The sequence below is a fragment of the Mastacembelus armatus genome, chromosome 14, assembly GCF_900324485.2.
Source record: "Mastacembelus armatus chromosome 14, fMasArm1.2, whole genome shotgun sequence".
In the NCBI taxonomy this organism is placed as follows: Eukaryota; Metazoa; Chordata; class Actinopteri; order Synbranchiformes; family Mastacembelidae; genus Mastacembelus; species Mastacembelus armatus.
This window is the reverse complement of record NC_046646.1, coordinates 8,047,340-8,075,220: the sequence shown is the minus strand read 5'-3', so window position 1 is coordinate 8,075,220 and position 27,881 is coordinate 8,047,340. Positions and strand designations below refer to the sequence as shown.

The 27,881-nt window shown below is 39.9% G+C and overlaps 1 protein-coding gene across 2 annotated transcripts; it reads left to right on the top strand.

The window, feature by feature from the left end:
• LOC113142902 (neuroligin-2-like) lies at positions 1 to 27,881 on the top strand. Of its 2 annotated transcripts, XM_026328254.1 has the most exons (8): positions 1 to 577; positions 7,395 to 7,448; positions 12,537 to 12,686; positions 21,469 to 21,654; positions 24,522 to 24,787; positions 24,947 to 25,100; positions 26,086 to 26,452; positions 26,948 to 27,881. In XM_026328254.1, the coding sequence occupies exons 1-8, from the start codon at positions 64 to 66 to the stop codon at positions 27,879 to 27,881; spliced, it is 2,625 nt and encodes an 874-aa protein (XP_026184039.1). In that variant the 5' UTR covers positions 1 to 63. The 2 variants fall into 2 exon arrangements, with proteins under 2 accessions (XP_026184039.1, XP_026184040.1); XM_026328255.1 differs by lacking the exon at positions 7,395 to 7,448.

Sequence of the window (27,881 nt, the reverse complement as noted above, 5' to 3'; positions counted from 1 at the left end):
GCCTTTGCTATTTCCCATAACCCACTGAGTTTGTGATCCCTGTCTACACTCAACTGTAGTGATATGACTAAAACAGCGTTTATTTTGGACATGTTGTTTTTTCCTTTCCCTGCTGCCAGCCACCAAGGCTGTGGTGGGAGATGTCATACTTCTCAGCAGGTTGCTAATCACTGTCTGGCGTGGCTCTTGGGACTAGTGCTACACCTGTCCCTTTCCTCATGTCAGCGGGTTGACCTGAAACACCCCATAGTGTCCACAGTTTATGGAAAGGTCCGTGGTGTCAGAAAGGAGCTCAACAATGAGATCTTGGGCCCAGTGGAGCAGTACTTAGGCGTGCCATATGCGACAGCACCAATCGGTGAGCGTCGCTTCCAGCCTCCCGAAGCTCCAGGCTCCTGGCAAGAGATTCGCAACGCCACCCATTTTGCGCCTGTATGTCCCCAGAATGTGCACGGGGTTTTACCTGAGATCATGCTACCAGTGTGGTTCACGGACAACCTGGATGCTGCAGCAACCTATGTTCAGAACCAGAGTGAGGACTGCCTTTACCTCAACATCTACGTACCCACTGAAGATGGTGAGTGAGACAAAGCTCTAGATATCTACTAGATATGAGGGTAGGTGAACTTAGGGTAGGCTGTTAAATGTTCTTTTCAGAAGTGGGTCAGAAAAAGGTCAGTGTAAGGTACAGTGTCACAGCTGTTTCACAGCTTGTATCTTTTTAATTATTTTCAGATATCATATTTGTGTCAGTACTCCAGTGCTGGGATTAGTGGCATGTTGATAAATTAGTTGGAACAAGAACCAAATGCCACTCAGAATATATTCTTAGAAAATCCCATGGGCTTGTATGAATGTATGAATGGCTTAATTACTATTACTATTATTAAGCATAATTGCTAAATGATTTAGCATAGTCATGTAGGCAGTCTTCCTTCTGCTAATAATCTGTTGAGCAGTTAGATACACTTTAATGTAATTCATATATTCATACTAATATTTAATTCATTTTCATTTCTATCAAATATGTAATAAAAAACATGTTCTAGCTGCTTTTTGCACCAGTTGCCACATTGTGACACATGCTGCATTTTGGCCTGTTTAACACTAATTGGTTTAAATCATCCATGATCTTAATCATATTAATTGTGTTAGCCAGGTAACATTACCCTTCTGCATGAGCAATGCAGAGTAAGTCACATGTTTAGAGTGACTGAACAAAGTGAACCGCTAATGTAATAAATCAAACAGTGACTCAGTGACACCATTAACATTTTGTTACTTCAGCCAGTAGAAGAGGAAAATCTCTCAAACAGATTAAACATGGCACAAGTCCCTGTATATTCTTTCATTATTGTGTTTATTGTTGTTTATGTTCAGTTAAATTCCATTTCTTTCTTCTCTCTGTATTGAGTTCTGGCAAACCAGTGCAAAAATCTAAAAACAATTAATGAGAGAAACTACGGTGTGTGTGCGTGTGTGTGTGTGTGTGTGTGTAGCAAAACAACCACCATCCAAAATATTATGTCATACCCTTCATGAATATTCATAAACATCTTAATCAGATATGTAAGCTACATTAAAGAGTCTCTTCTTTGAATTTCAGTTCTTCAGTGTGTGGGTGTGTTGCCCAGCATAAGATTTCCACCAAGTCTCCTACTGCTGTAATGAAGAGGACTCAGTAGCATTATAATGAAAGCACAAGGAAATGTGATAGTATTCAGTTCATGCTAAAACATGTCCATTTTAACTTTAAAATACAGCCTCATCAAACCCACCAGCTGTAAACATGCTAGCACCCTAGTACTTTGGTTATGTGACCATCACTCTTGTCAATCATAGGGCCTATATGAAAAAAGGTAAGGACTAACCTGCATATTTTTGGCATTCCAGTTATAGACTGACACGTGCATTGCCATATATTGCATTAAAATGTTATGACTCACAATAAAGATTTTATCTATTGATAACTTTCTTACTAAAGTTGCATTTGCAATTTGCATTTTCAATTTATATTTGAAATAATCAACAAGGCTTTGTAATTAACTGTTGTTAACTTTTTAGTATTGTTAGTATGTGGTTTTAAAACTCAATGACCATTTTAGCAAGATGACAAATATCATGGTTTGCTGCAAAGCGGCCTCCAGCCTTGTATTGCATGGTTGCAGCACTGTGGTTTCTGTGGTTAGGCTATGAGACCTAATGTTGTAGCAGCAAGGTTAAAAGAAAATATAGCAAATGCAATACATTGTCAAAGGCAACCTTGTTCAGGCCTCTGGGGTGAACTTAATCGCTATAAGTCAAACATCTCATCTATCTGAGTGTACTTCTTAACATTACTGATCCTGTGGAGTGTTTCAGAAGGCAGATGGGCAGGTAAAAGAACACAGGAGGCAAAACATATGCTACTGATTATATTAAGCAATGCTAATGATAAAATGTTAAAAGTCTATTATTCTCGCCTGAGAGTATTCAATACCACAAATTTATGCATTATATCTGCTGCTCATGTATGAAGTCTCACTCTAAGCTAAGCCCAGGGTTTACGGCATTGTTGTTTGACACTAAAATGACTGTTTAGCAGGATTGTGACAGTGTTGCAGATTATTTTATTATTGATGAATGCTCCATGGCCCAACAAAACAATAGAAACAGATTAATTGCTAGTGGAAAATACTGAGTATTAATGTAGTACAAAGTGAGCTCAGAGCACCTGAAACATTGTGAAGAAGAGATGACAAAAAGTACTGAAAAAAAATAGAAAGTTAAGGGTTTTTAACTCCTCTTAAAATGAGGTGTACATACATGGGTGGAATTAGAGCTCATAGTTTTCCAGTATGTGTGATGTACACTAAACATGTCACATACTCACAGAGACGATGCTGTAGAGTCCTGTGTGCTATTCCCATGAGAAAAGGTGTGCAAATGAGTGAAACAGATTTTATATGTAGCCCTGTCTGCTTGTCAGAATCTTGTCACTTATTGTCATGGGTCACTGCTTACACAAGGCTGATGCTGTCCCCAAGGATATGTTTTGCCTTGTGTGTGTGAGACAGAGAAATAGAGACTGACGGAGAGTGAAGTGCCCCTGAAATCAAGCACACTACATTTGTCACGTGCAACTGCTGTCACAATCCCTCAAACTGTTTACACAATGTTAAAATTGCAGTTATGTCTAAAGTACCAGCCTTAAAATTAATGCAAATTACCAAATTTAATGTTTGTAGGGAAAAAATGTAGGTTTATTGAGAGTCTAACATTCAAAAACTTGTTTTGTTTTGTTGATCTGCCTCAGCAGCACTGTGTATGTGCGGTTTGGTTACATTCACATAGTATTACCATTAACTATATTTTAAGCACAGAGATGAACAACAAAAAAGTAGTTACAGTCTGCAAAGTGCACCTCCTAATGTGTGAAGTGTGTAGTTCTGTGTTGAGGTTGCCACTGTAGTAATGTATATCTAAGGTAAGGGTGGGTAACCCATGTTCCTCGAGGGCCTGCTTGTTTTTCAACCGTCCCTGCTCTACTACCAGACACCTTTTCAACTACCACTGCTGATTACCTGGATCAGGTAAGTTCTGTCACTCAGAAGATGGAAGATACTAATTCATTTTGTCTTCCCCTACTTTTAGTTAACGTCCCCACCCTGCCCCTCACACACAGTAGCTGCTACATCTGTTTCAGACCTAGAAGTATCTTACTGGACATATCGTCTTTGCTGCTGTTTGGGCAAAATAAAATTCACAGCTATCTATTCTTTTTGCATCTGTTCACCCCTCCTGCTCCCTATTCTCTGAAACCATCCCTGCCTATTCTCACTCTCCTCCATCTTTATGCAGATGGCAGTAGAAGGGGTCACTGTTCTGCATGCAAATGAGCTCAGTGCCCTTTCCCACCAGGCCACCATGAAGCTTGCTACTTCTTCAACTCAAATGAAATTCAAATACTTTCATAGAATCATGTAAACAAACACAACTGTTCATGTAGACTGAGAATGGTGAGTTTTACTCTTACCATTTATCTCTTGCTCTCTATCCTCTTTCTCTAGTCTTCACCCTAATGCTCCTGTGAGGCCACGCTGCTAGGCAAGAACACTGTCTCACTGCATTCCTATTTCCTCAAGACACTCCTCAGTCGAGGGGCCAAGATCCTTCATTTTTATTGCCGCTAGAGCAGCCATTTACCCTGCTCTTTATTAAAAACCATATTTCAGGAGGCAGGACAGAAGAGGCAGGGATGGAGCTGGAGGCTGGGGGCACAGTAGAAGAGATGGAGAGCAGAAGGATAGGACTGCATGTGCTGGAAGCTGCTGGCTGAATGCAGGGGAACTGAAGCTGTGTCTGACACCTTGTCAAGCAGACAGGCCACCACAGACATGACATACTGCAGCTTCATCCTGTTTACTGGACTGAGAAAATGGAGAGGGACGGGAGACAGCTTGCGCCCTGGCCACTAGCTCACTGAACCGAGCAGAAACACTGTTGACTGAGAGATAGAGCTGCGTTAGGTCAAACAGTACTGGGACAACCCAAGCTAAATGCTCCTGCATAGGCCAGTGCAATTTACTGACCAGTGGCCCATTATATCATGTGACAGTCAACCTACTGGAAGGCTTCTCTACTGATGTGGATGGGAAATATATTTTTGACCCACCACTGTGTGTGTGTTTGTTTCCCTTTGGCTAAATTTTACTATTTGTCTAATCCATTGTAGTATTTCTTCGAAACACAGAAGTTTGTTGTTTCATAGTAAATGCTGTGAGCATTTGTATCCATGCAGAACCGCTCAGATGAGAAGCTTTGCTGCTTTTCTCGTCATTCATTGCCCATTTCTTATGGTGGAGGTACACTCTATGGATGGCAGTGTCAGACTGTTGGTCACTCTGGTCCGGGCTGAAATATCTCAACAAACAGTGGATTCTTGATGCTATTGGTTTTAAGTGAAATATGTCATCAACCACTGACCTGATTGCTTTTGAAATTTGAATTCACAAAACAAGACTTCACATTAGTTTTTGGGAACGTGTGGTGTATATTTTCACTATTTTCTGACATTTTAGTCAGATGTTTAGCTGACAATCAGTTAAATGAAAAAAAACCCAACAGGTTATTAATGAAAATATCAGTTCTTTGATTTAAAATCCAGTGGATGTACTGTAACTTCTAAGTGAGATGCCCATATGAAGTCTTACTGTGGATCCACATTAAACACGAGACAGCACGTAAGAGTTACTGAAGCTTTCAATTCATTCTGTCCACACCATCTTCAATGTCCGTGTAGCTGTTTTTTTTTTTTTTTTTTTTTTTTTTTGGCAGAACAGCTATTCGTCTGCTCCTAATGAAGTTAAAAGACAAACTGTCCTTAGAGTGACGGACAGCAGAAATGTACTGGACAAAAATAGTCTTCATGTGTTCTTAGCAGGAAAAAATCAGCTATGTTTTATTCATGGACTTATCGCTTTTGTTAATTTCCCCTGTCTGCTACACAGGGCAGGGGAAAGTGAAACCTGAAAGTAGCCCATTATATCAGACAACAGTAAAGTTTTCAACACAAAAATAACAGAAGATTGTGATTTAAGTAGCTGTCTTTAGAGGTTATACTTCGCTAAGCATGCTAGATGGAAAAAAAAAATTCTCTTGAAGCAAAAGAAAGTGTGGGTCATCCCAGGGTAATGTGTCTGACACGTGTCTTGGAGTCAAATGTGATATATGTATATTTGACCTAATGAAATTCCATCTCTTGCATTGGATGGATGAGTGATGGACATGTCTATGAAATAATTTCTCTGTAAATTCAGGGCAAAGTCTGATGGTTCGTTTAAACGTGTGACTGAGCAGAGAGTATCCTCACATATAGGTTAGTTCTTTATTAGGCATTAGAAAACAAATGAAATTAGAGTAGTCTCCATTAAGTGGTGAGGTGTGGTTTTAAAGTGGTGCTAAGTAGTGAGGAAGTGCTGACAAGATGGAGAGCTAATGTACCTTTCTATCCATTACCGGTCTGTCTACCTGTAGCCTAGGACCAACTACCATACCATTTCCCTTTATGGCAGGATGTGCTCTGTGGGTCTGGCGCCTGCATAGTGGCACTCAGACGATGCCACAAATCCATTTAGCATCGATTCTTTTCCATTTAGATAGAAGATAAACATTTTATATCAGGAAACCATATTCATATAGAGGAATGGCTGAAAATGCAGACTTATAATTGTGGAGTGCAATGAAGCGCTAAGGCTTTTTCATCAATAGGAAACCGACATGTCATCGGCACACTGGTAGAGTGATTAACACATTGCCAACCAAATGTAGAGTATTCTTTAAAATGAAAGACTGCAACGCCTCCCCACTGGAGAGCAGGGAATGTGCTGCTGGGTGGGTCGAGGAGAACAGCAACAGATGATAAGGACACTGTTAACATGCTTTGCGTAGTGCAGGGCTGTGGGTGTGTGAACGTGAGTGTGTTTAATGACTTTCTCGAAAACGTGTAGACAGTGACTGAGAACGGCACACAACGCAGCGGTAATTGCCAGCTGATGGAAAGCTCCATTGACAGAAACCAAGGAAAAAACAAATTAATGGGATCCTTATCAGTTAAGACTTACAGAGGTTGACGCGCCAGGGCGTTGGTTGGTCACCGTGATAAATGCTTGTTATTGGCTCTGCCCTATGGAGCATTTAACTGGCGTCACCGTTAAAGCTTAATCTGCGGCTCCTCTTTGACCTTGGTGAGTGGAATCCTCTCACAAGCCTTTGCAGGTGGTGTAAATATCAAAAACTGTTCTCTCTTTGCTAAATTTTAAAGACTGACTTTTCACATTTTGTACCAGCAGCTCTCTGTGCACAGTGTGCATAGGTAGTCACATGTATTCAGGATAGGTATCTGTTGCTGCCCATGCATGTGTCTCCTCTATTAGTCCAATTTCAGTGGACTGCATTGGGGCTTTTGCCTTAGGACTGCAACATTATCCTGGGCTGGAGCGCAATACACAGTATCTTTGGCATTCCTTTGCTTTTTTCCTGACTCAAAAGAGTGATGGCTTGATTCCACTCATTGATTTTTCTTTACAAAGCCGTAGTGTGTCAGGACTTATTGGGAGGGAGGTTGAGGAGAAGTGGCCTCTGGGGTCATTTACGAGACAGTCAGTGACTCGATCGTATGCAGTCAGAAGAGATGGGTTTGGGGTTACATTTTCAGGAAACTGTGTGATCTTTGTAAACCTTCTGTCTTCTTTTTACCTTTTGCACAGTCACAGAGAATAACATCTTACACTTTTAGTAGTTTTCCTTCTTTTTTTCCTTCATGTTTTTCTGTTTAGTTTTGTTTTTTCCTGCAAATGCAGTTTGTAATGTTTAAATTTTGGCTTTTGTCTCTCTCTCCCTTTTCTGAACCTTAGGTCCGCTCACAAAAAAACATGATGAGTCTACAATGAACAGACCAAGGGATGAAGGTACTTTAATTGCATGGTTTTTTTTTTCCTTGTGCTCCATTTTTCAAACTCTTTGGGGAATATTGTGTTTGCATCTGTGTTAATAAGCATCTTAGACACGTCACTCTATGTGCACATCACATTCACCAGTTTTTACTGCTTTTATTAGCACACAAATCTGTCATTCCTTTTCCCAGGCATGCTTCTAACTACAGTGCATACAGAGCTACTGTACATGCAAAATACTTCTTGTTCCCTCCCAGGCTGATGTTCTGATTATCCTGTGTGATTGATCACTGAACATCAGTATTCAGTCCTTTTTCACCTACACTTTTATTCTCATGCTAAAGGCCTTTAGGAGATAGTCTGCTAAATTACTGTCCTTGATAATGTTATTGAGCTTTCTCTGGTTTTGCATTTTTAAAGCAGAGAAGAGTGTAGAGTTTCTGCATATTTCTGCTATTGCTGTAGATTTTCAAGTTCACTGCAGTCGAAGAGAGATGCTCTCACTGCTCTTTACTGATGCAGCTAAAATCTATACAGACAGTGTGTGCATCTGTTTCTGCACACGTGCCGAGACGTACTGTATTTTACAAAGCATTGTGCACAGAGACTGCATTACATTTCCATGTTTGTCTGCTCAACCACTGTGCATTTGTAAATCTGCATGTGCATGTGTCAGTGTTGTGTTTGTGTATTTATTTATTTATTTATTTTTGTATTTTGGAATCTGTGCTATTTGGGCATTGAATTTTCTCTCCCTTACATCTCTAATTGCTGTGGTTTAAAAAGAGACAGATGTAACTAATCCCATCGTGTGGTTTCTTAACGGTGAAAACAGAAGGAAGGATTCATGCAGGATTGTCAGGAACAGGAGCAGAATGATAGAATAGAGATGAAAGAAAAAGGAAAAAGCTGAGCACTGAGAGCACAGGGGAGGGCAACGAGGGGGAAGAAGGGAAAAATAGTCATAATGAAGACGAGCGCATGATGAAATGACATTTATAGAGCTTTGAAAGTGAGAGAGATGGGGAGAAAGAGAGAGTGAGAGGGTAGACGAGTAGGATGACTGGTAGAGCTTGACATTTATGTTGACACCTGATGGATCTTGATGGGATCAGGAGGGCTGGCGTAGGGCTGAATTCCTCACTTAATTGCTGAGGTATGGATTAGAGGCTGGTTCCCAAACATTGTTTAAAAAAATACTGTTCTTAGCATCTAAATTTTGAAAGTTATTTGCAGGATGCTGCATTGATTGTGTGTACATTTGCAATAAGTATGCAAGAGCTGAGTTAAGCAAAACTTTGTCCAAATCTGTTGAGATTCCTTTAGAAAACTAATGAGAAAGGACCAAAAGAATGGAAAAGAAAAAAGTCAGGCAGTTTATATTGGGAGGTAAGATGTTACATTGAGAATGGGTGTGAGACGAGGCAGGTGGGGGAGGATAGTATCAGGTTAGGTAAAAAAAAAGGAGAGGAGTGAATAATGTGCCAGTGTTTTTAGAGGCAGGCAGGATAGACAGTGAGCTCCTTGTTGGCCATACAGGCCTTGGATTTGGGCTGAGTGAAACACTCTCACCCTGCGACCCTGCACCCCCAAACTCTGTTCTGCTTCTATCTTTTTTGATTTCATGTGTTTCTATTACATTGTTTTGCATGAAAGTGAATCAAAATAATGTGAAATTTGTTTGTCATTATCAGTTGTCCAGCAGGACCAATGCACGTGTCCATTTTTTAATAATATAAAGTAGGCAAATGTTCTTTTTAAACTCACTTGATGAAAGTCTAAAGCCCTAAAAATGTTGTTAGAATAAAATACATATTAGTGATGAGATAGTGCAGAAGTTTTATACTTTCACACCAGCTGGAACTTGTTCTGTCCACCTTTCATTAAGGCATTGTATGTATGCATGAGCTTTTTATCGTTTTTCCAAAGTGAATGGATTTTATTTCCATTAAGTTTTTTTTTTTTGCTCCTAGCCTTGATTGGGCTTAGCAAATATTTCAGCTTTAACTTATTTTTGGTGGGGTCTGTTGTTTTGAATTTTAAGAAACATTCCTTTCACGTCGTTCTTTACAGTATGACAAAAAAAAAAAAAAAGAAAAGCAAAAGCTGAAAGTGAAAAAAATAAATCTTTTAGCTAGCTTTGGAGTCAGCTATGAAATATTTAGTTTTGTTGTTATACACTTCATATACTAATGGCCATTATAAATGTGCCATAACACCATATGGTTACAGTAAAAAAAAAACTCAAAGGAGATGTAGTTGTTAAAGCCTTCTAACATAGGCTGATTGTTGATTTATCATAGAGGTTTTACTGTCAGTAGATACCCATTTAACTTCATCTTTCAGCTATTCAGAAAAGCTAATGCAAAAAAAATCTCAACAAAGGCAAGCTTGCAAAGTGTGTGTGTGATGCGGATGGGTAAAGGCACAAACTGTCATCTAAATGTAAACAAAAGACCCACCTCACTATCTCTTCAAACTCTCCTGCCACTGTTCATCTCAACTCAATTTTATTTAAAAAGCACTTTGCACACAGCACGGTTGATCCAAAGTGCTTTAAAGCAGTGCGTTATTGACAGGACACTAAACACTAAACAGCTACTAATTTTAAAAGGGAGAGCCACTAATTTTACACATCAAACTTTGTATCTCCAGGGGGAAATATGTAGCGTCTGATAAACATTAATGTCACTTGAGTTGGGGACTCTAATGTTATAAAATAAAAATAAAAAATAAAAAAAATAAAAAAAAAATATATATATATATATATATATATATATATATATATATCAGGCTGTAAAATTAAAAGAAGTGAGCTTACTTGACCTTTGTAGCCTGCTTCTCATTTCTGCTTCATTAGCCACCACTAGTTTACCACATGCAAAACTCCTACCAGCAGTTGAGTTTTTGTGTTTTAACAAGCTGGAAATATAGATGAATGGATATAGATAAAAGATGATTCAGTCCAACTCAGATCTTTCTTGTTCTATAATAGGGAATTTTTTTGCAGCAAGGCAGCACAAATGCACAACCAGACAAATACCTTAATAAGAACACATTAAATACACACAATACCACAATAAATAAAAGGACAATTCAAGAGCCAGTATTATGCAGGCAATTTAAACAATAAGGATGTTTGGTAATATAAGAGCAGTACTAGACTGTGTGACAAATTGAGAGGGAATTTCTAATACACTAGAATGAAAATAATTTTCTGCACATGGGATAAATTAAAACTTTAACCTGTTGATCCCAATTTTTGAGAACCTGCATCTCTGGCCAGAGGGTAGGATGTCAACTTTGTAAATATACAGAGAGGGAAGTCTGGATTCGGCAGGAAGGATTTAGTTTCTCAAGGGAATTGACCAATATAAATGTCTGACAGAGCGCTGCTGCTCACGATGATTTTACTCACTGTCTTGGCATGTTTTCTAATTGATCTTGTTTGAAAATATTTAAATTCCCATACTATGAAATGACTGAGAGGATAGGGCCTGATTCTATGATGTAACCATCAGATGTCTTTAATAATCTTTGAAAATGCAGCAGTAAAAAAGTAATTTATCAGTAAAAATACTTATTGGGCCTTTAAAATTGACAGCTACATGTCTCTGTTCTTTTTCTTTGAGGATTTATTTCATGGTATGAGTATTGCTGTGAGTGCTGGCCGACGAAGGCCTGCTGATGTCACTCCTCTGTACTGTCCTAGTAATGCCAGTATAATTGAACTTGTTTACATATCCCCTGGGAAATCAGTGAGGTTCAGAATACACCAGAGAAGAGAAGAAAAAGCCGTGCGACGGAATGTACGACTGAAAATTTGTATTTTTAGACAATCTGCTTTTGTCGTACATATGATGCATAAAAGATGCCTGCATGTGTGAAGCCATATGGGCCTTTTTGCTGTGTTCATTTATGTGTAGGCTATACGTGCATGTGCATGTGTGTGTGCGCGCGTGCGTGTGACTGTGAGTGACACACCCAAGTGCATGTGTAACCTGAGATTCAGGTGGTGATGCAGGCGGGTGTGCAAATACGTGAGTAGAATTTGTTACCACGGCAACAGGCATTCAGTGAGTCGGTGCAATGGAATGGCTGGTGCAGTTCTATTAGCGAGAAGCAGTTACCATAGCGACTCTACATCGCAGCTGCCTATGCAAGAGTTTGTGTGCATGTGTGTGTGTCTCTGTATGAATACGGTGTGAATCCTGTGTGAATTTGAGTGTTCATTAGCGTTCCTCGCTATGTATGACTTGCTCTGTAACATTTCATATTTTTTCATCCTAGCTGTCGTGTTTTTTTTATATCAACCTCCCATCTATATCTCTAACACTGTCAGTCCTCTCATGTTGCCCTATTTTCATCTCCTTCCCCTCTGAGTTTTACCCCCCTTTATCTTGTTTTCTCTCCTCCTGTCTCTCTGTCTCCCTCATCTCCGAGTGCTGAAGCTCATCAGGGTAAACAGATGCTATGGCTGTTATTTATGTTTCCACTTGGTCTGGCTTTCATTCAAATTATCCACAGGCCCTGCACAGTGCAGACGCTCAGTCTAACTGGGCTACACTGGAAGCTCTCTCATCCTTATCCACAGACACCTAGACCATACCACAGACACTGTGAGGGGGTGGGGGGTGGCACAGGCTGACAGAATGAACCATAGCAACACACTGATGGGCATAAAGACACCAATAACAGAGAGGGCATCAAAAATGGCTGCACCATTTGCTCCACACATGTAGGGGAAGGTACCATCAATGTATAGGACAGGGGAAACAGACATCACAGGATAACATACAGGGGAATGGAGGAATACATGATATACTTGCTGCCAACTTAAGAGGAGTCTACTCAACCTGTTTCATACTTAACATTTTCATTTTCTTTCCCCAAGTGAATCACTGGTTGTTATAAAATGCTCCTTTTACAATTTTTTTCTTAGAAGACTGCTGCAGGTATACAAGTCAAAAGCTGTGAGATTTAAAATGGCTAGTCTCCCTGTATGTTGTGCACAAGCTTCACAGGAACTCAAAGTGTGTGGTCAGGAATTTGACCAAATAATGAAAAAAACATAAACTCTTGTTTGTTTGTGTTGTTGTGCAGATATTCGGGATCGTCGTAAGAAGCCAGTCATGCTGTTCATCCACGGAGGCTCCTACATGGAGGGCTCAGGGAACATGTTTGACGGCAGCGTCCTTGCTGCCTATGGAAATGTCATTGTTGTCACCATGAACTATCGACTAGGTGTGCTTGGTAAGTTTGCTGTGCCACATATTTATCCAGCAGAGTATGGAAATGTTTAGTGCCTTTTTTTTGATGTGTCATCTTATCTTGATTTAGGTCCCTGAGTGTCACATATTTGAAATTAAAAAAAAAAAAAATCCCTTTATATCATAAATCCCTGCTGAGCAGAGAATTAAATTTAAACACATCCTTCTCTCTCTCTCACACACACACACACGCGCACACACACACACACACGCACAAGCAGCAGCTTGAAATGTTTTAATTGACCGCATGTGCAGATTAAACTTAAATAAAATGGTGATGGTGGCACAGCATTTTTGCAAATGTTATTCGGTTAAAATGGAGAGAGGGAGATGATCATTTGTTCCGTGTTCTATGTGTGTTAGTTTAGTTTAATTTTATTTTCTAACTTAAACATAAGTCATTTTATATCAAATATCATTTCACAGAATGCCTCACCTCACTCACAAAAGTGTAGAACCAAAAATGGACCAAGGCAATGGAACTTGTAGTTTTTAGTTCCTCCTCCAAGCCGTGCAGCTTTTTCAGACACTCGTAACCACATATATTTTGGTAGGAGGCACTCATTGATATTTTCTAAAAGTCTTAGGTTAGTTCATACTGGTCTCAGTGTTAAAAAGCAACATAACACATTCACAACACATCAGTGCTTCACTGTCCCTCTACCTTTGCTCATGGTTTTCCATGGTTTTCATTTCAGCTGTTTAAATGCCCAGACAATCGTACCAGGCTCAGTAGACTCTGTAATAAAGTGACTGCATGCAGAACTTAAATAAGTGGCTGTAGGTTAAATTACTCTTTATGAGGCTTTTCGGGAACAGGTCTGTGCCAGTGTCTTTAAGACTGGCTGAACCCGAATGCTACTGCTAAATTTAGCACCAGTCCCTGACTCAAACCTATAGCTTTGCTTTATTTCATCTCTTGCTGACAGTTTGCTCAAAGTTAATGCAACACACTGCCCATTTTTTCCCATCCCTCAAGCTTCTAGTTGCCACAGACATAGGCACAGGCAACTGGCAGAGTCAGAAAGAAAAGAGAGAAAATCTCATTACAGTGTATTACATTTAAAAATAACTAAATTCGAACACAACCCAGCCTGAGCCTTAGAGATCCTGACAAATTATCGGGGTTCCTATTAACTAGCAGAAGTCTAATATATACCTTATAATACAGACTGTACAAGACTATATTACTGGTCTAGGACTTGGTAACCTGTATAATGAAAGCCTTTGTTCAAATAATTCAAAAGTGGTTTCAGTGTTAAAGTCATGTGCAATGAGGTTTAGTTAATCATTTCTGCTTTTAAAGTCGCTCAGACTTCACTGATACCATTATCTGTTCACTGAATGTTATTTCTGTGCAGCAGGGACTTCATAATAAAACATAATAAACAGGTGTATTTACTGTGTTCACTTAGCCTGAAAATTACATTTTTTTTATTATTATTAATTAATTGTTGTATTAACCTGCACTTCTGCAGAGAAAACTGACTTTAGAGACACCACCAACTTCTTGGTGCCTTTGTTGAACATTCAGCCATTGGAAAGAGCACTGAACTGTGTGTCTGTCGCTTCCAGTGTATTTTTGGATCAAAGGGTATTCTATTTGTCCATTCTGTTGGAGCTTTGCACTGCTTGCATGGCCTATGAGTATGGGCTGAGCTGTGTGCATACCCAACCCCTGTGCTGCTGGGTATCAGTGGAGTCAAGTATTTACATTTGGCATCGTCTTTCGGAGGTATTTGCACACAGATTCTCTGTGTCAGTCATTGTGGTTGCCAGGTTGGGTAATCAGATCTTGTTTATTGCATCACGCCTGTTTCAACATATCAGAATAATGATAAACAGAGAAATGGGAGTAGTTTAGGATGCCATCCAAGAGTTGCAGTGTGTATTAGCAGAGGGTAACATGATCCAGACCATTATTGACAGTGCCAATGGAGAGGCACAGGGACAAGGACAAATCGAGAGTTTGTGAAATGAGGACCTGGACCTGCAGCTTTATCCAGCTCGCTTTCAGCTCGTTATGTGGGCTTTTTCACAGCTGCCAGGCAAATCGTGACCATTAACAGGTTGAGCGTGAGATTCAGTTTACAACTTGAAATTAGGTTTAAATGACATGCCAATCCAAACGCCTCTACAGTGGCATCTTTGTTTCCAAACCTGACGAAACTTTAGAGATGTTTGAAGAAGTGGATTCATGTGTTATGTTCATTACAAAGGAACTTCAGACACAATCGCCAAACTACATACAGAAATGGGGAGAGAGATGCTGCTTGGTGACTGTGAGAACTGATGCAGTGTCCTCAATTCTTTTAACATTGTTGGAAATTTCTGGTAGGTGGGCAAATCTGCGCTCTCACTCTCTCTCTCTCTTCCGTGCACACACACACCCTCCCATATATGCTTTAAATAGCTTACTGTACTAAGGTGATTATCGTTGTGTGTATGTGTAGAAGAATCTGCCTGTGTGCCCCCCAATATCTTCTTGTGCACATGTCAGTGTGAGCTACTCGGTTGCGTGCCACGCATAAAACATATATATGAATAATGCACTAACCATCTGAATTTTTAATAGCTCTCCACCCTGACACTGTGCATTTGAGTCAAAGTGAGACACAAGCATACCACATTTTAATAGTTTTATGTCCTGATCTTTAGTATTATCCTGTACTTACACACACTCAAGCTTACACATGCCAACTTCATTTCATACAATGCCTGCACCTTTAAGAGAGTGATAGGGAGTTAGGAATAAGGGAAGAAGAGGGAGCAGAGTATAGAGACAGATGAGTGAGGGAGAATCATAGAGAGACAGTGAGACGGCAGTGCAAAGGGAACGGTGGGGGTGGGGGGGTGGGAACAGTCTAAAAATAAACCATCAAGTGCTTTTTTTAAATCAGCAGTAATGCAAAGTATTCATTCAAATAAATTCTTCTGCGATGTGACAATAGCGCTGTTGCATCCAGTTTAGCATCTTATGCTTTTAACCCAGGTATGACACATACACTTATAAGTTTTGAAATGATATACTTTTGGGATTGTCTTAATAATTTATGATATGCCCCGTCGTGAAATAAAATGGGTGAATGAGGAGAAAATGTCTGCTGTACAGAGCATGGTTCAGAGGTTTGGTGACAGGTCACTTTCAGATTGTTGCTCAGCTCACCTTCTCCTGCCTTCCTCGTGCTCCAGGCCCAGAGAGCCTGCTTATTTGTGTTGCATAGCCATCTGTTCAGACTAATTAACTGATTAACTAATTAATGAACTCTAGGGAAAGGCCCACCGTCGTGGGCTGAGAAAGTGAGAACATTTTTCACCTCAGAAAGAGAGATGAAATGCTTCCTCTGGAAATGTTTCTCTGCCCTTTCTACCCAATTTCAGCATTTTGATTGTAAATATAATAAAAGCAGCCTACTTTGCAGAAATACCACCAGATTTAATAACCACAGCTACTGCACTGAATAAAGGTAGTTATGAATTTAGCATCCTGCCAAAATTTGCTTTTTATATTTACAGCTGCCTGGGTGATACTAAAAACTCAGTAACCTATAGAACTTGTTTCAAAGATATAAGCATTGGATGAGTTCAGTCACGTTGTTAAACCATTAGAATGATCTGAACTGAGTTAAATAGACTGGGAGAGGTGAGGGGAGCAGCAGTCAGGTGATCATTTTTTTCTCAGGGTATCACTCTGAGTGACACTTTTCACAAAACACGTATTTGGCAAATTTTTATATAAAAATATTGCCAAGACCAGCTTTAAGGTTGAAGCCTTTTTCGTTGGCCTGTGTAATAGTTCTTTATTCTTTATTACTTGGATACTCATATTTGTGAAATTTTACAAGCACAAGTCTTGGCACAAGTCAAGTCATCCCTTAAATACAACTCAGCTCAGATAGCCATGGGAATTAGTTCAAATTGTGTGGCTCATTGTTCTCAAAAACATCCTGTAAATTATGACATAAATTATATTTTTAGAGAGCATAGATTTTGCTGTCAATTAATTTCAGCCTTCTGCCTTCTCACAACTCAGCTGTCCCTAAATACAAATGAAACACACCTCCCACTCCTGGCACCGAGCTACACTCTTCCCACTCTGCGAGCAATTGTGAACACTTCTTTCCCCATACTCTGCCCATAGTGCACTGAATGTGATGTCCTTGTGGAAAACTAAAATCATTTTGCTTCAGTCTCTAAATTCAGCTAAATCAAATCAAGATGGTATTGCAAAATGAACATATATTTAAAAGTATAATAATTCAAAATATTAAAACTAATTAATATGAGATTTGATCCTCTTGAGAAATGGCTATATTAAGCTTAATGCTTAACATTGTATTATTCATAAAATGCACAAATACAAAAACACTGGCATTCATGTTATCATTGACTAGTCTAAGCACCACACTGCAGTAACCTTAACTTGACTCACCAATAACCTCTAGTGTAGCCAGTGAATAAGAACTGCTGGTATAACATCCACATTTAATTAAATCTACCATTAATGCGCTGTATTTCATGGGATAATTGCAAAATACTTTGCCAAGAGTTAATGGTACTATCACATGAAGAGTTGAAAGGACATACACAGTGACAGTTCTGATAACTATATGCCATTAATTGAAACAGGTTTATGTCGGTACAATTAGCTTTGTGATTAAAAACTCTGTCGGCAAGCAAGGCTTTGTTTGACGGGTTGTCATTCATTTCATTTATCAGGTTTTAATTGTCACTGACTGTAACTTTTATCAGTGACCAGTTGTCTCTGAAATGGAACTTTGTTTGAAAAGCTTTGAAATGTCTGTGTGTCAGTGTGACATGTGAAGCATTGCTTTTCAGATTCGCATGACAGCCTGGTTTTATTGCACAGCTCTGTACGATTTGAATGGACATGTAAGAGTAAAAATTGAGTGAGATAGGTAAGGTAATAGATATGAAGACACTGGGAACCTATAGGTGGTGGACTGAATCATATTAGTTCAGCAGGAAGAAGCCCAATTACAATATCATTTTATTTCTGGGTACACTTGACATACAGACTGAAACAGACATAATTGAAAGGGACCTGCCAGCAGGTCTTCAGGTTGAACTTGTGGTGCCAACAAGGAGACTGAAAAGAAAAAAAAAAAGTGATAATCCGACAAGAATGTGCAGAGGTGAACTACAGCAGCAGATAAGAGAAAATGAGCACGCCAAATTTTTATACTTACAGTTACCAATTAATAACACCCTTTTCTGACTGAAATATGAACTTGTTTTGAAATTAAATAAGTTAACAATAATTTGATTTACCAGCTTGTAATGCTGTACATCACAGTCGTGTGTTTTTATTGGAAAAATCTGCCCAGCCATATTCATCCACCGTTACATTCATACGAAGTAGATTATCCTCAAGCCTGCCACGCAATGCTCAGTGTTCAGCAAACATTTTATGTCCAATCAACAAAACAGATTCCTTAGATCTCAATATGCAGGAGACTTTCACCAGCTGTTAAGTTTTTTTCTATCCCTTTGGATTTTGCTAGATATTAATTTAGTTTCCCACAGGGTTTGTTTCTTTTATTCAGTCACATTCTTATTGTATAAAAAAGGCAATATCCTCTCTCTGATTCTTGACATCTCTCATCATCTCCTGTATGACGTCACAGTGAAATTATATAATACGTCCTTCAATATATTGCTTTCACCTCTCTTGTCATTTAGGATCTGACAGTAGCTTTGGGCAATATTCGATTTAATACCTGTCTTATGTCCCTGGATTTTTTTTTTTTTTTTATTCTTTCCTCCCACTGGACCGGTCCCTCTCCCTCTCCTGTTTTTTCTTCTCTAAATGTCTTCAATGACCCACTGCCGTCATTCTGTTTGGGCCTAAAATTACTCTACATGCTCCCATCTCTGCAGTCATACAGTCAGATGACTTAATACATTTGAATAAAGTGTTCATTACAGTACACCAAATAAACGTTTCAAAATACTCAAAACATCCTTCTGATGTGGAGTTTTTACCTTTTTTTCTATAAATCACCAAAAATCCCTCTGACACATGTCTGTATCTCCCTGTTGTAGCTCTAATACCAAATCAATAAGAGATAATGGATTTTACCATGGCTCATCTCATCAGTGTACAATACAAAAAGACTAAGTGCTTCCCTGACTCCTTTTTCTGCAGTCATTTGTAGCATTATGCTTTCATGATTTCATAAAACACACTTTTTCTTGAAGGATTTTTGTAGCCATGACAGGGAAGATATATGAGTGGATACAGCATTACTGGACGTCTGAGAGGCAGGGACCCCACATGATATAATATACTAAAAAGATTTCTGTTTTAAACTTCCCTCCATTAGTTGCTCACAATTCCTCTGTTGTCTTTCAATCATTTATTTCCCTGTCTTCAGTCTATATCTTTGCTTAGAGCTTGATGACTCTCCACAGTTCCTTGGCCGTTACCTAAAGCAAGTAGTGAATATGCATGATTTCAGCTTCATAAACTGCTGCTCTCAGCGCTAAAGTCAGTAGGAAGCCCAACTCAGCAGATGGGGGGGGGGGATCAAGAAAGAAAACTTAACTGAAAGAGAAGAGAAGAGGGAACTTGTTTAATTTATCTTCAATGGTGAAAGATAAACCGCATTTCCTCTCTTCATGTTGCCCTTGCAAAGAGAGCAAGACTAAGCCAGAAAGCTTATTCACTCACCTGTGTGTACATGTGCTCTGACTTTTGTCTTTGCATGCACATGCATGCAGCTGATGGTGAATATGGAAATGTTTGAACGTGTGTGTGTGCATGTCCTTTTGTGAGCGTCTGTCCATATCATGCGTGAAGTTCTGGACAGTTGCCAGGCAACTGTGGCAGGCAGCGCAGCATCAGGCTGGGCAGCCGCGGAGCAGACACGTCCACGTGCCTGTGGTTTTGAAAAGAGGTACAGGTCAGCACTGATATGTTACCAGGTCAGAGTAGCATCAGGTGAAGAGCTATTTAACTGCTGGGATGAACTAAGAATATTACAATGGAGGCTGTGTCCTGTACAAAAGTACATAGCACTAATGTCACTTTCTTGAAAATGACTAATTTCTTTCTTGTTTCCTTTCTTCTTAATTTTCTTCTTAATCCTTAATGTGCATACATGACCTTCTTTAACATTCTTTATTAAATGTAATAAATCAACATTGGCATAAATATTTTGCACAATAAACTGAAGTTAACATTTAAAGTAGAACTATTGGCCTGGGGGAAAAAAAACATATATCTCATTGGCTGATTTGCAATTTATCATTTTTATCTATAATTATCCAAGTTGGCCAAACTTGAACAAAATAGTAATCATCCGAAATATATTCATCCAAAGTTCTGCACACTCTTTAATATGAATTATAATTAAGCCAGGTTAGCCTACCAAAAACACTCCAGGCTTAGAGTGCTGTTAACTGTAGTATAAGTACAGTGAAGAGTGTGTGTGTGTGTGTGTCATCCTGATGGTTGTTGAAAGGTCAATTTGGCAGGTTATCATCACCACCATCATCACCACTGCTGTTACCAGCATCATCACCATCACTAACATAATAATCACCAACAATAAAATCTAATTTGCTGCTGTACACACTTGAAAACATGCTGACTGCCGTCTTCTACCATCTGTCTATGTGTGCTCCCTATGCCGTACGCTATGTGCTGTCCCACTTCTCTCCAGCACCCTTTTAAGAATACACTGCTGAATTCAGTCATTTAGTAGTTTGGTTATCAGTGCATGCAAGGACACTTAACAAATTTGAATCACTTTATTCACCAAGAACACAAGTATATAGTTATACCACATTGGTTTATGGGAACATGCTAACTATGGCATCAAGACCCTATGTTCAGATGTCCTATACATATCTCTGCATAAGTAAACGTTTACTTTGAACCACTGTACTCATTTAAATGGAATTTTTTTTTTAAATTTAATTTACATTTCTATCAAAAGTCTATTAGTCAGATCTACGTCATAGTCATAGAGTATGTTTGTGAAACCAGCCCTGGTATTACTTGTGGGCACTACTTGGAAATTCTGTTTATACAAAGAAATATGAAATCTTTTAATGAAAAAATCAACGGATGTGCTGGTCATCTCAAAGACGCTGTAATTTTTTTCCCCATCTTGTCCTAACACCACCACTTCAGCCAATAATCTGTGGAAGTTGTTTAGTGAAATAATTATAGATATGTTGTGGGTATTAAAGTCATCTAAACACTTTTGTTTGGATCAACTTGGAACACGTGTGCTGTAATTCACAGAACAAAGCATTCTTTGTGTGTGTGTGTGTGTGTGTGTGTGTGTGTGTGTGCGTGTGTGTGTGGGTCTGTGTGCGTGTGTGTGTGTGTGTGTGTGTGACATTTTGTTCAGTTTATTTTATCTTGTTGTGGGTGTGCACCTACTGTGTAAATGTGTGTCCTGGAAGTAGGTGAAACATGCCTTCTGTTGCTCTCCGCCTCTCTCTACTGACAAGTTCTCTTAACTGTGTTGCATTTCTAGCGTGGGTATTAAAAAGGAGTAGTTTGGCAAGCTTTCTGTGAGAAATTTCCTTGCAATGAGTTAGAGACAGAAGATATCAACAATAACAGGATGCCATCTTCTGTTTATATGGGATAGTTAACAAAAAGGCAATAAATATACAAGATTATGTTATCCTGTGTCCCTGAGTTTGTGCCCTGCTCCTCCATGTGCACATAAATCTGTATTTTCTCTCTTCTTTTGTCTCTGTGTTTGTTCTAATTTACCCTGCAGGGTTTCTGAGCACAGAGAACCAGTCTGCTAAGGGGAACTATGGCTTATTGGATCAGATCCAGGCCTTGCGCTGGCTCAATGAAAACATTGGCCACTTTGGAGGAGACCCAGAGAGAATCACCATCTTTGGCTCAGGAGCTGGTGCAGCCTGTGTGAACCTTCTCATCCTCTCCCACCACTCAGAGGGTAAGGTTCTTTTGCTGTCACTTTAATAGTCATATAGTCTGCACAAAAGGGGTTATTAACATTTCAGGACAGTGTGGGTAGTGTTTTTCTATACAGGGCACATTAGTCATTTGAATGAAGAACCTATACCAGATAAAGATACATAACAATATTATTCCCCCATGTGAAGGGATGGAATATTCAGAAATGAATCATCCATATTACCAACAACATAATATTTTTTTCAATAAACATAATATACTACAATGATAGAGTTGAAAGAAAACCAGATTGTCAGTCTGGATGGTGCTGGAGTTGACCGATAGACAAAAACAGTCGGTTTTATACCATAAAACCATCACTCTCCTTTGGATAAAAGCAATAATTCCAAATAACATTCCACGTGGGACATATATATATATATATATATATATATACACATATATACATACATGTGAATAGACAGAGAGAGAGGCTGTAAGGAGGAGGACTGCTGAGCAAAAAAGCCACTTTTAACTGCCCATTTATTAAAGGGATGTGATGATTTTAAAAAAAGAATGCTGGCAAAGATCTGATTGTTATCTGGTCCAGTACTCTGTCCTCACAAAGATACACTGTCTTTGCCATATCTCTGGCAATGATGGGCAGTTAAAAGAGGCTTTTTTGCTCAGCAATCTTGCAATTAGGGCCTCTAAATGCTAAATTATAGAGTCATCAATGACCATGTCTGATGTTTCTGGAATGTCACAGACTGATACCACTGCTGCAAAATGTGTTTGGTTTGTTAAAAACACTTCTTCTGATAAATAATTGCAAACACAAGGAATCCACAGTATGCCAGTGGTTTCCAAACAAAAATAAATAAATCAGCAATACACTAATAGAATCAGTAATGTACAGTATCTAGGACTTTTCTCAATCCCTCCAAAAAAAGGCAGCAGTTGTTGGATATATTCCTGTGCAGACTTAATTACATAACGGACATTATAGCTTGAAGAATAATTAAATATACTAGTTGATTAAATTAATTTTATTCATTTTGTTTAAAAGTAAAATTTGCTCATATTGTAGGTTTTTAGTGAAAAACACATATGACGTCATGCACTGTGCTTTATTGTTTCTCGATGCATTCAGTGTTCTTTGCAGGCGAAAAGGCAGATCTGGTATTACTTCCACTTCTGACCATTTTTAGCTGCAGATAAAGGGCCTAGGTGTAGGATACATCAAGCAAACAAACCATAGACTATGAGTTTACTTCTTTTGCTCAGTACTCTAGATTTCTGTGCATCTAAAAAACTTGTGTATTGCTAAAAACCATGTTGTGTTACTATGGCAACAGTGAGACCTGCAATAACTGGATATTTACCAAGATTTTTATTACCGCAATTTAGATGTTCATTCCTCCATCTTGATTTATTCAAAAGTCTAATATTAAAATGTAACAAGTAACATTAATATTGTAATGATCTGAATGTAACATTGTATGTCATGAAATGTCATTTAAAAAGTACCACTTGCCTCTGCAAGGCACTAAAATGGGATCGAATGTTACGAGCGCAGGACATATATTTCATATTACACATCGAGAAATGTATTTACCGTTTTTGTTTGAATTGGCTTGATCACTAATCCTGTGATGTGATCTTGGTTGGTAGACCTCAGAAGGTGAACGGCACTTTAAGCTTTGCCAAGAATTCAGATTATGTTATTACAGATCTGTTAACCTTCATGCTGCCCTTGGACAGATAAAAAAATATTTTATCTGTATTGCATGAAGCAGATTCTCAGAATTCAGTTTTAGTGTTTACAAGGAAACACAACTATATTGTTGGCTGCCATGAATCTGAAAACATTCAGAAGGACTTGGAAAATGCATTTGAGAAATTGGGTGGTATTGTCCCAATTTGTTGACAAGCTGCAGGCTAATGTCTGTATCCCCTGCTTTACACAGACAAAGTAAAATATCCACACCTACTGTACAAGCTGGTTTTCCTCACATCACCCAATTTGATGCAACATCAAATTCACACACAGTAATTACACATAACCAATAGCACAATACCATACAATACCATACCATACATGCATTTATATCAAATGCATTATTTTTGGTTTTAAAACTATGCTGTGTCTCTCAGAGTTGCATGGACACTGCTGTGGTACACCTCCTGTGTGAAATGTAGCATTCAACAAGATAGGATTTGTAGAAACATGTTATATAAAAACTTACTTTTATTTGCCAAAAGGCTGGCTGTAACACCACAAAGTGCAGGAAAAGTTGTGGGCTGAAGAGTGCTGTGTGTGTGCAGAGGAGAGATGAAATGAGCAGTAGAGATGAAGCTGCAGCTGAGAGGCTTCTTAATTGATTTCACAGGGAGAGGAGCGGGGGTGGGGCACATGCAGAATATGGGGGGGCTTAATTATTAATGACAGAATCTGCAGATAAAACAGAGGGACAGCAAGCCACTTTACATAACAGTGCAGCGGTGCAACAGTGCAAGCCGTTTTCTTTCTCCGTCTCTTTTTCTGTCTCTCTGGCTTTGTCCAACATGGCCATCAAGCTCACTGCTGTGCATTTAGTTGTTATCATTGTTTTTGCTGCCGTCTCTTGTTGTATGTATTGGAAGCACTTCATTTTATTCCCGTAATGATCATAAAGATTTTTTTCAGCTATGGAAAAGCTACAGGATAGCTGCTCCGTCTTGCTTTGTACTTTACAATCGCTCCTCTTCCAACACATGCATTATTGAAAACTCTCACACTCTAAGGGCCCATCGGCTACAAGCAAAGTGTGTCAGAAGGGACAAAACAGAGCCCCACTGAGAGAATGAGAAAGTATGATTACTGTTGAACCTGTATCTGTGGTATGTGGTTCCTGGTCTATGTAGGGCTTTTCCAAAGGGCTATTGCTCAGAGTGGCTCAGCCATCTCCAGCTGGTCGGTCAACTACCGACCACTGATGTACACCAAGATCCTGGCGAGGAAGGTTGGCTGCACTCTGGACGACTCGGCTGAGTTGGTTGATTGCCTGCGGAGAAAGAGTTTCCGGGAGCTAGTGGACCAAGACATCCAGCCTGCACGCTATCACATTGCCTTCGGACCTGTGGTGGACGGGGACGTGGTGCCAGATGATCCTGAGATCCTCATGCAGCAGGTCAGAGCTGATTTCTCTGGGTATCGTCTGTTGCATTTTTTCTGCTCCTTGCACTTGGTGTGTGAATACAGCACTGCACTAACTGCCACTAATTAGGCCTAATTACTGTTGCATTCTGTTCTGTCATGTCACGCTGTGTGTTGTTTGTCGTGACACCAGGGCGAGTTCCTCAACTACGACATCTTGCTGGGTGTCAACCAGGGAGAGGGCCTAAAGTTTGTGGATGACAGTGAGGGAGAAGAAGGAATATCAGCTGCATCATTTGACTACACCATCTCCAATTTTGTCGATAATCTGTATGGATACCCTGATGGTTAGATTCTCCTCTCTTTTACCTTAAAATGATTTCACGATTTAAAGCCGAAGTCTTTGTGGTTGGCCAATGGCACTAAGTCATAAAATGATGTTCAAACTACGACAAGGACGGCAGCACCTCCAGAGTTGTGCATGTGATGGGCTCTTGTCGGGCTGCTACCAGCTGCAAGGCGAGGGTCAGAGTTTATGCTTATGTATTTTAGTTGGATCTTTTACGCCCTACTACAATAATATTATTTCCTTTATGCTGTCTGGTGCTTTTTTTCACTAAACAATCTGACCAGTGTTGGAGGAAGTATTTTATAGGCAAACAGAGCCACATATTGAAGAATATGAGGGGAAATTCTGTGATAACTGTAATACAGTTAAGTGTTCAAATTATCATTCATTAAAGCTGTGTTTACATAAATATTTATGGAAGCCATATATTTGGGAAGGTGGTCACTGATTTCTGAACATTTCTGCATTGATCACAGTCAAATCACAGTTATAGGGTGCGGCTTGGTCGAAATAAATAGAGGTGAATGAATGAAGAAAGAAAAAATGTATTTTTAAGGCTCAGTATCACAGTCTTAATGTGCTTCTTTATCAGGTTATTTAGCTATGAGTTAAGCTGGCAAGACTACCAAAAATTAGACTACTTACACCTGCCATGTGACCATAGCAGTCCCATGAGTCTTCTGTTTTGACATTGCCTCACCTCTGGAAGACATCTGTCTAAGTGAATTGCTGCGATGAAACAACAAACTGAATGGCCAAAGGATGATATAGATATTGCAATATAAAGCATGTTCATAGTACAGTAAATTATGTTTATGGTGCTTCCTGTTCTCTGGCTCTGGGATGACTTTATTGGACAGAGAAGTGGGCAGGAAGATGACACTGTATTTACAACATTTTAACCACAAACGTTCAGCCTTAAGTTATTTTACCGAATGTTACAAATAACCACATACTCAGATACTATTCTTGTTTCTTTCAAGGTAAAGATATCCTGAGGGAAACCATAAAGTTCATGTACACAGACTGGGCTGACAGGGACAACAGTGACATGCGTAGGAAGACACTCCTGGCTCTGTTTACAGACCATCAGTGGGTGGCCCCAGCTGTCGCCACAGCTAAACTGCACGCTGAGTTCCAGTCCCCTGTCTACTTCTATACCTTCCACCATCACTGTCAGACCGAGGCGAGGCCAGACTGGGCAGATGCAGCCCATGGAGATGAAATTCCCTATGTGTTTGGGATTCCCATGGTGGGAGCCACTGACCTGTTTCCCTGTAACTTCTCCAAGAATGATGTAATGCTCAGTGCTGTTGTCATGACCTACTGGACCAACTTCGCCAAGACGGGGTCAGTAAAATCTAATTTAAAATATATTCACTGATCTGTGTATTTACTTTATTAAAAATATCGTGTGTAAAATGTACAGTATACATATGCTGATATGGTAACACAGTGGGGATTTCTCTTTAGCCAACTAGTGAAGTAAGAAGTTGACTAAGACTTGAGCCCAGTGATGGGTGAACTCTCACTCTGCTGATACTCACTACAACATGTCTAATAACTCTTGTTTTTAGTGACTCAAGAATAGTTTCTGACATTCAAAATATATTGTGAGTCTAAACATCTGGGTTCAGATTGGCTTAAACAGTGACATACAGAACCTGCTCTTTCTGAACCTTTAACATCAAATTTCTGCTCAGGTACTCACCTCTATTAGCACATCAGCTCCTGTATTTTGGTGTACTGAATTACTGCAGTAACATGGACAATACTACAATAGTTAGTTAGTGGTGATTGAGCATTGTTAGCAAAAAGAATTATTTTGTTATTTCCCTCTTCCAGGGATCCTAACCTACCTGTTCCTCAGGACACCACTTTCATTCACACCAAGCCCAACCGCTTTGAGGAGGTTATCTGGACCAAGTTCAGCTCCAAAGACAAGCAGTACTTGCATATCGGCTTGAAGCCTCGTGTCAGAGACAACTATCGGGCTAATAAGGTGGCCTTCTGGCTGGAGCTGGTGCCACATCTCCACAGCCTTCATGAAGAAATTCTTAATTCCATAACAACTCGACTGCCACCTGGAGGCCCCAACCGCTGGAAGGGCCCTCACAGCCCTGGCACCCGCTCCACACGACATCCTGTAATCTCAACCTATCCTCCTGATCCTGAGCCTGATGGATCAGAGAGACCCCGCTATTCTCCGTTTCCCAGTGAGACTAGGGACTACTCCACTGAGCTGAGTGTGACGGTAGCTGTGGGCGCTTCGCTTCTTTTCCTGAATGTGTTGGCCTTTGCTGCACTTTACTACAAACGGGATAAGCGGCATGAACTCATGCAGAGACGCCACCGCCGACTCTCCCCACAACGAGGCACAACGATGGGCATGGGTGTTGGCATGGGAGTCGTAGGGGCTCCACCGCACAACGACCTGGCACTGAGCCAGGAGGAGGAGCTAATGTCGCTGCAGATGAAGCAGCAAAGGGTGGAGCTGGAGCATGGCACACCACTCCCTTCCCGGGGCGTCCATGGGGACCTGGAGCCTCTACGGCCGCCTGTTTGCCCACCTGACTACACACTGGCCCTGCGGCGAGCACCAGAGGACGTGCCACTGATGACAGCCAATACCATCACGATGATCCCCAGCACTATCAGCAGCATGCAGCCCCTTCACCCCTTCAACACTTATCCCCCTGTCCCAGCTCCCTCAACTACGCCTGTTCCCAGCCACAGCAACAATGCCCTGCCACACCAACACTCCACCACCCGTGTATAG